General features: G+C 46.0%; 1 protein-coding gene across 1 annotated transcript in view; it reads right to left on the bottom strand.

Moving 5' to 3' along the window:
* Positions 1–2,943: 2,943 nt before the first annotated feature.
* The window catches only part of LOC135543429 (heparan-sulfate 6-O-sulfotransferase 1-A-like), a 24,458-nt gene continuing 17,904 nt past the window's right edge, over positions 2,944–9,497 (bottom strand). The window contains exons 2-4 of the mRNA XM_064970685.1: positions 5,467–5,689; positions 5,111–5,359; positions 2,944–4,890 (exon numbers count right to left, since the gene is read on the bottom strand). Coding sequence (XP_064826757.1) covers positions 4,561–4,890; positions 5,111–5,359; positions 5,467–5,689 — 802 coding nt within the window. The 3' untranslated portion in view covers positions 2,944–4,560. The remainder of the gene's footprint in view (positions 4,891–5,110; positions 5,360–5,466; positions 5,690–9,497) is intronic.

The following is a 9,497-nucleotide window of genomic DNA, read 5'->3' as shown; positions in this document are numbered from 1 at the left end:
TTAAGTGCCTGAGGGTGATAGTTTGTAGTGTGATTTCCTTTCCGGTCCATAGAGGTATTTAAGACCGTATTAAAATCTCCCACCATAATAAGAGTCTAGTGTTGCATGTAGAGTTGATAAATTCTTATATATATTTTCAAAGAAGCTTTGATCATCATTATTTGGACCGTATAGGTTAATAAGCCATATGTTTATTGTCCAATAACATATTTAAAATAATCCATCTACCTTGATGATCTGTTTAGATGATTGGTAGCCATTTGATTAACTGGTTCAGCAGTCTTTTGGCTTGGAGGTAGAAGTTGTTCAGGAGTCTTTTGGTCCCAGACTTTGTTGTTGTGCGGTAGCAGAGAGAACAAACAGTCTATGACTTGGGTGGCTGGAGTCTTTGACAATTTTTAGGGCCTTCCTCATACACCGCCTGGTATAGAGGTCCTGGATGGCAGGGAGCTAGGCCCCCGTGATGTACTGGGCTGTACTCGCTACCCTCTCAATGGCACTCCCCTTAGCAAGAACTCACATGCAACCACACACACACACTCCCCATGCTAAAACAGGCTTTGGGCTCTACAATGCCTCTATCTATCTCTATGGTGCACACATCAGAATCACCTTCATTTGCCAAGTCCATTTTCACATACCAGAATTTGACTTAGTAAAGTGCTGCTGCTAGCAACAGACAAAATATACAGACAGAATATAGACAAAGAAATGTACATAATCTACAGGTTACTGTGACTGCACCAGGCCACCAGCTGTAGGAAGGGCAGGTAACCGGACTGCAGTCTGCACCCCGTCTGCTTTAGACATTACAGAGGAGAGAGGGTCCATTCCTGAGGGACTGTACTAGCTCAATGGTTTGATTTAATATTAATACAACAAAGAGCTGGTCCATTAATTATCCTGTCAGACCTGACCTTCACACACACCAATACACACACCACACATGCCCTCCTCCCCCACAAACACACGCCTGCACAAATGCACGCACACACACACTCCCCACAGGGGCCGTTTGTCTGTCAGGAAGGTGATGTCTCCAGATGAATTATGGGATGTGGCTGTCATCTCTGGGGTCAAATACAAAATGGCGTCCCTGGGGCGGGAGGTCGGCGTTCTCCCTGGCTGCTGTCGCACCTCGCATGACTGCCATTTTATAGGTTACACACAGGACCAGCTCTGTGCAAACAACCCCAATTAAACTCACTCACATTAATATTAACACACTCTACTGTGTGTCTGTGAGTCTTTGGTTTCATGTGTCCTTGCTAATTAAAGTCTCCATGTCAGTATAATGGGGGTGAGGAGAGGTCCCCAACATGAAGCTAATTCACCACTAGTGAAGCGGGGAACCCTATCATTAACATGAACCTGTAGCGAGGAGTAGGAGGCAGTTGTATTTGGTATTAATACTGACTAGTCCCAGTTATTGATGATATGTTGGCATATCATTTTAATATTATTCAACATATTAAATCACATATAAGAGAAGCACGTTACGGCCCATCTCTAACTTGTAATCCATATAGCTTCCATTGACTCAGCCGAACCCACATCTGCTTTCCCATTAGGTGTGTGTGTGTGTCAATAAATGTCTGATTAATGGTAATTCAACCGAGGGTCCAAGAGGGCAAGCCATGGTTCATGGCCACACAGACTGGACAGTATAAATCTCTGGGTGTCAGTGGGGCTCTACTGTATATTTATTTGACATTAACAAGCAATACAGACACACAGACTCTGGGCTATGTTCTTTAGAAGGACCCTCTATGAACTCAGTGTCACAGTATATATGATTTAGCCTCGACCTCATAGGATGGCTGGGGCCCTGATGAGATGGTAAGGCCCGTTTTTCACTGTCCTATAGAACAATCCTAAGCCGACATCTCTTGTATTCCAGCACGCTGCATCTCACCCATTACTGCTGGTTTTACTTGTCTGCTCTTGGAATGACAGCGAGCCAGGGTCTGTGTGTGTTGACACAAAGGGCCAATCAGAGATTATAGACATGGAGTTTAGTGTAGTCCACCATGTACTCTCTATCCAGGGAAATATTGTTCAGCCCTGTGGTGTGTCAGAGGCCCATGCACTTTAGGGACCACAATGGAAATAAATCTCTGACTTTGGGTTTTCCTTTTTATGTTTTTAAAATGTATGTATTCTTGTGTTTTTTTTAACTGGTAAATAAAATCAATCAATCAAAGGTCACTGGGTTGCTATATTGGACTCCTGAGTGGAGCAGTGGTCTAAGACACTACATCTCAGTACTAGAGGTGTCACTATAGTACCTGGCTTACATCCAGCTGTGATTGGTAGTTCCATAGGGCAGTGCACAATTGGTCCAGAGTCGTCCGGGTTTGGCTGGAGTAAGCCGTCATTGTAAAAAAAAAAAAAATGTTCTTAACTGACATGCCTAGTTAAATAAAAAATGTTTAAAACCAATATTAATCATGAGGCTGCTTATGACTGCTGCTTCCTGCTCTACCCTGGCTCCTTCTCCTGTCCTTACTCCATGAAGGGCATTGCGTGTTATTTACACTTCTCACCTCTAAAGACCTGACTCTACTTGATCCCCTTACCCTCTTTGCCTCATCCTGGCTCCTTCTACCCCCCTTCCCCTCCCCCCTCTTCCTCCTCAATCCACCAAGGACATGAAGTGTAATTTACTCCCCTCAACCCCTCCACTCAAGCCATGGGCTGTTTCCGGTTGGCCTTGGATGAAGGTGTGTGTTCGTGTGTGTGTAGATTGAATTAGACAGTAGATCAGTGTTGACAGGACCAAGGCTGTCATTAAGAGGGAACAGGCTGTTTTATGAGGTCAAAGTTCTGCAGTTTTACTGTGTGTGTGTGTGTGTGTGTGAGTAAGAAAAAGAACTAGAGAGAGAAAGTATATCATATACCGTATATGAGTGCACCAATGTTGGATATAATAACACAAAAACATTTTTTTTTACAAAAATTGAATATTTTAATTGGTGGTTTGATGATCCGTTTTTGCAATCATAAGGAAATTGCCTGAATGACACTGATAGAGGGAACTAGTTGAGACACGCAGGAAGTTAATGTTTGTGATGGAAAATATTCAATTTCATCCAACGGAAATATTTAAGACACTAGTTTAAGCGATAAGATTGTAAAGAAAGTTTATAGCAGTTTGTCCTGGTATAATTTGAGTATGAGGGACTCCAAAAGCATTACCATCGCTGAGTAGTGCTGTAGTTGACATAATGGTGTGTGTGTGTGTGTTATTTTGGACATATTCACATGGGAGTGATACAGAGTCAGATATCAAGGTGACCCAGAGTTAAGGGAAATGTCTACCTCAAGCCTTTGTCTGTGTGTGTCTCTCCCTCCATGTTAGGAATAAATTAAAAGGGTTCACATTCATCCCTCTAACACTATGGCAAGAGATTGGTCATATAGCATGTCAATCACACAGCAAAGCTAAAGCCATTCTCTCTCTCTCTCTCACACACACACACACACACACACACACACACACACACACACACACACACACACACACACACACGATATTTACAAATGCATACACACTATTTACATGTGTATGCGCACATAGACAAACACACACGGAAACACAGGGGAAAAGTAGTAAAAAAAAGTTGTGTGCGCCTGAAATATCAGGTAGGTCTAATAGTCATCATGTCTGACCTGAGAGGCACTAACTACCAATCAGAAGTAGGGTTGGGCTCAGTTCCATTTACACTGCATCAGATCAGCTCTAACATTCATCACATCCATGGCCACGTCTCAAACCACACCCTATTCCTTATAGGGCCACATCGGGATCTGATGAAAAGTAGTGCACTATATAGGGAATATGGCGCCAGAAGTAGCACACTACATAAGGAATAATAGGGTGTTGGAATGGAAGTAGTGCCCCACAAAGGGAATAGGATGTCATTTGGATGGATTGCTACCCAGTTGTCTACACACATATATGCATAACGTCCCCATCATTTTTAAATAATGGCTATGGTCCATGGTACGTCCATCTATCGGTTACATTTCCTTTAAAAAACATACAAATAAAATAATCACTTGTTTCTTTAGGCAGTAACATTGGTCTCAGTGTCATTACAACACATAAAAACGATATAATAATAAACATAGTAGTTCTAAAATGAGAATTGCGTCATTAAGACGCATGTTCATGTCTGAAATGGCGGCTGATGTCACAGAAAAAAAGCTTTTTAGACATAGTCCAACTCTTGCTTTACGCAGTCTGTTTTTCTGTAGATGTTACATTTTCATTTTTGCGGTTCAGCTCAGCCAATGGAAAACTTTCTGTCCAACGGTTCAAAGCTCTGCTCTCTGAAGGGATTTCTGGGAGTTTCCCCACTATAGTTTTTTTCATCGTGCACTTTACGTGGAGAACCAGAGAGACAAAGAGGGAGAGAAAAGGCCAGGGAGAGCGAGAGAGGGGGAAGGATGAAAGTCGGTTGTCAGTGACATTCAACCCATTCCTCTACTTCAGTCTCCATAACTACCCTATACACTTTCACCCCTGACCTCTAACCTCCGATGAGTGTGTGTGCGTTACCAACGATTAATTATCTGGTTCATATAGTCTTCTGTCGGTAACCTCCCTCCCACCTCCCCATCCTCTGTTCTCCCCCCCTCTTCTGGGTCCTCCACTTCTCCCTCTCCTGGTCCAGGGGTTAGTTTGGACCTAGAAGGCCACAGGCCCACTCCCAGGCCCTGACCCTCGACCCCTACCCCCTGACCGTTGTGGTTCTGGTTGTGGGTCCTGAGTCGTTGCAGCCGTCGTTCCTGCTGCCTGGTGTACTGGTATCTCTGCTGGAACAGGTCTCTGGCGTAATCATACAACTCCATGTCCAGCTCATTCAGCTCCTCGATGCGCTGTACCTGGAGTACAGAGAGGGAGGGAGGGTGTCAGCTGACAGTCCTGATGCAAACATCTGTGGGTGGTGGGGAATTGTCTGTTCAACTTGGTTCAACAATTTAACAACCAAGTACAGCCAATATATGGTGGAAAACTCTGAAAACAGCACAGTATCCTGGTGTGATAACATGTTCCAAATGGCAACACACACACACACACACACACACACACACACACACACACCGTAGTGTTGTCCAAATCCACTCCGGCCGCTCTGGTGCTGTTGTATTGCATAAAGGGTCGTATGAACCTCAGTCTGAAGGTACGTTCAAACAGGAACTGGGTTTTCCTCTGGTACTCTGTCAGGCCGAAGAAGGCCATGTCCCTCAGGTTCTTCTTAGCGGAGTCTAATAACAGCTGAGAACGCCTCTGCTCTGGGACTGTAGACATGTTGTAGCAGCCTACCAGGCTCAGGTCAGCTAGCATACGAACCTATAGGAAAAGGTAAGGGGAGGTTAGTACATTTCAACATAAAATGAGTCTATTCTATCCAAATGTGTCTGTGTGTATGTGTGTGTGTCCATTCATTAGTCTCTCACCTGTCTGTTATTGGCCAGGTTATAAGGACAATCCATGAACTGCTGCAAGGTACATCCTGACCAATCAGAACCCTCGTAGCAGGCTGGTAGTTCCTCCGGAGTAGGGGTACGTCCGTCACACATGTGTAATGAGGTCTTCCATGTCGCGCCCCTCTGGACGTGTCTCCATTCGCTGAGGTACCGAGACACTGGGTCCCTTAAGAGGGTGATGTAGTAGAACTTCCTAAAAGAGGAGAGAGAAGAGGGATGGGGGAGAGAGAGAGAGGTTAGACATACTGGATGTACTGACAGAACTTACTGTGTAGTTCCACAAATAGCCAAAGGGTGGCAGTGTTTGCAATGGTTTGTTACTATGGTTTCGATCCCTGGGAAATAAAACTAATTGGAACCTGGGGGGAAGAGAGAGAGAGAGAGAGAGAGAGAGAGAGAGGGGGCTACGGTGCAGGAAACTGCTGGCACAGGCACATCACAGTACAAACACCCTCACACATACACACACACAATCTCTCATGCGCACACGCACACGCACACACACACACACACAATCCCCAGATGCAGTATGAGTCATCTCTCAACAGCAGGGTTGATACTCTGGAGGAAGACAAACCCCACTGAGCCACCTGACAGAGCTGTGTGTGCGTGTGTGTGTGTGTGTGTGTGTGCCCATGAGAGAGAGGATGTTTTTCTGTGATGTGTTATTGTGTTTACCCCATCGTGGTGGAGACACTCCTCATCCTGTCCTACTGGTTGTACCACATCATCAATGTCTACAGATAACTCAGAGCTCCCGACAGGAATCTATGGAATGGGCTACACACACACACACACACACACACACACACACACACACACACACACACACACACACACACACACACACACACACACACACACACACACACACACACACACACACACACACACACACACACACACACACACACACAGGGGCAGGGAGAGGGCATCACAACAAGGGGAATGGAGTCTGGTCTTTGAAGACTCTCACAGACACACATATACACCAACTCCCTCATTAGAAGACGCCTCAGTATTTCTCACAGAAAAGTCTCCTTTACAGTACAGTACTTGATTACCAGACATGTTCCTCTCTCTCTCTCTCTCACTCACTCACTCACTCACTCACTCACTCACTCACTCACTCACTCACTCACTCACTCACTCACTCACTCACTCACTCACTCACTCACTCACTCACTCACTCACTCACTCACTCCACTCACTCCACTCACTCACTCCACCACTCACTCCACTCACTCACTCCACTCACTCCACTCACTCCACTCACTCCACTCACTCCACTCACTCCACTCACTCACTCCACTCACCACTCCACTCCACTCATCCACTCCACTCCACTCACTCACTCCACTCACTCCACTCACTCACCACTCCACTCACTCACCACCCACCACCACCACCACCACCACCACCACCACCACCACTCACTCCACTCACTCCACTCACTCCACTCACTCCACTCCACTCACTCCACTCCACTCACTCCACTCCACTCACTCACTCCACTCACTCACTCCACTCCACTCACTCCACTCACGCACTCCACACACACATAGTATATTGATCGAGAAAGCGAGCGAGAACGTGAGCTAGGGAAAGTAACGGAGAAAGAGAAGGAGAAAGAGAGAGGAAAATATGAGGAGAGAAAGAGTGGGTGAAGAAGAAGAGTGTTCAATTAGTTTTGTAATCCAGTGAGAGCAGCGGAGGCCAGGAGCCAGAGTGATTTATCAAAGTTATGTCTTCTGTTCCAATGAGAAAAGCCGTCAGAAGGCTCAGCCATATCACCAGCTACAAAAAAACACAACAAAATAAAGAAATGCATACATGCAACGTTGTTGTCTTTGTTGCATAATAATATAAAGGAACAAATATCCGGCAAGGAATTCAATCTGCTTTCAACCCTGGCTTGAAGCCGCCTACAGTGGGAGCAGCTACTGGAGTGTGTGTGTGTGTGTGTGTGTGTGTATATTCTACCAGTGCAGGTCTCCATGTTATCTTAAGGAAACACACAGTGCTTGTCTCCTGAGGAAATCCCAGCTTCCTGCTCCAGAACACTCTCCTCCCCCTGTCTCCCTTTTCTTTCTCTCTCCCTTTATTCTCCATCCCTCTTTATCCTTCTCCTCACCCTCCATCCCCCTCTTATCGCTCTTTATCCTCCTCCCGTTCCCTTTCTCTCTATCCTCCCTCCTTATTCCTTCTCTCCCTCCATCCTCTCATCTCACTCTCTATCCTACCTCCTTTTCTTCTCCCTGTTTCTCTCTCAATCCCCTCTCCCTCTCGTCATCTTACTCAAATCACTGCAACATTCTGCACTTCTCCCAAATGTCCTCACCTACCGTCAAAAGACATTTCCCCTCTAAGCAAGGAAAGGGAAACATCCGCACACCGTCTGTCTGGCTGGAGTTGTATTAAGCTGCTTATTTCTTTGGCGGCAGAGATAAGTCAATCCAAACTCATATTTACACATGAAGGGAGAGAGAGAGAGGGGGAGAGCAAGAGTGAACTGCCAACATTCATTCCTGTAACCATAACCAAATATGTGTGTATGTGAAAAGTATCAACGTTCTTTCTAGGGAAAGCCCTTGGCCGGTCTCCTCTCCTCAGGCCTCTCAGACTGTGGGATTCGGAGCCAATGGAATGTACTAGCTGTACATTCTGATGATATCAGCCCTTGTCATCAGGGTGTGTGTAAACTGATTCCCTTGACCTCAGTATCTGGGGCAGGCAAGCAGCAAGAAACAGCTTGTTTTAGGTATTTCCCCCAGCACACACACACACACACACACACACACACACACACACACACACACACACACACACACACACACACACACACACACACACACACACACACACACACACACACACACACACACACACACACACACACACACAGACAGGGATGAAGAGGGAGTTAAAGACAGGAGGGGAGAGGTGAGTGACTGACTGGCTTTAAGGTAGGTTGGGGTAATCAAGGACTGCTTAATGAGGTTAACAGAGTGACAGATGGCGTTAGTGACACACAGACACACACCCCTCCCCTCAGGCCAGGATTAGTGTGTGTCATATCGTGGCTGGAGATGGGAGTGTGAAATTGGAGTGATAAGGTATTTAACATTTAAACACTCTAGACCTCCCCTTCTTTCCTTTCCTTTCCTTTCCTTTCCTCTCCTCTCCCTTCCTTCCTTCCTTCCTTCCTTCCTTCCTTCCTTCCTTCCTTCCTTCCTTCCTTCCTTCCTTCCTTCCTTCCATAGTATTACCACTAGTCTGTCCGTGTCATGGAAAAGGTAGGTCATGGTGAGTGTGTTTAAACACTGTTCTATAAGATACTACATACTTACTTAACAAGGGGATGATCCCCTAAACCAATCCGATAAGAGAGTCTGTCTGCCCCCTCGCCAGCACCCACCTAACCTTATTACCGAAATAACCTCAAAAGGTAATAGTCAAGTCTAGTCCAAACAAAGAAGAGACAGAGAGAGAGTGGCAGAAAGAGAGAAGAGCCCTACAGGCATAAATACCATTTAGACACTTTGCATATCTGCTTGTTACAGACAAACAGACAGACAGACAGACAGACAGACAGACAGACGAGTCAACAGCCATCCGGCCTAGTGCTTTCTGGGCCCGGCGAGAAGCCTGGGGCTGGATTAGAGAATTTATCAGGGGACTGAGTGTTTTCCCTGGGGAGAGGGAGGGGAAGGATGAGTGATGTGAGCGTGTGTGTGTTGGGGGTCTCTGCCAAACATGGGCCACCTGTTTAAAGTAGGCCAAGGGGCTAATGAGCCACGCCTGGGGGAGTGTGAGGGAGGGGGGAAACCACAGATTCCTAGGAAAAAGGGAAAGACAGGAGAGGAAAGGGGGGAATAATGAAATATTGTGCAACAGGGGCAACAACAGTCTTTCTTGTACAGAGCGGTGTGTGTGTTCCCCCACATAAAGGGCAGGGTGAAAGAGGCCTTTTGTCTGAGAGTGTAACTTGAGCTCCAGGC

Source organism: Oncorhynchus masou, chromosome 7, assembly GCF_036934945.1.
Source record: "Oncorhynchus masou masou isolate Uvic2021 chromosome 7, UVic_Omas_1.1, whole genome shotgun sequence".
NCBI classification, from domain to species: Eukaryota; Metazoa; Chordata; class Actinopteri; order Salmoniformes; family Salmonidae; genus Oncorhynchus; species Oncorhynchus masou.
This window is presented reverse-complemented; position numbering and strand designations above follow the sequence as displayed.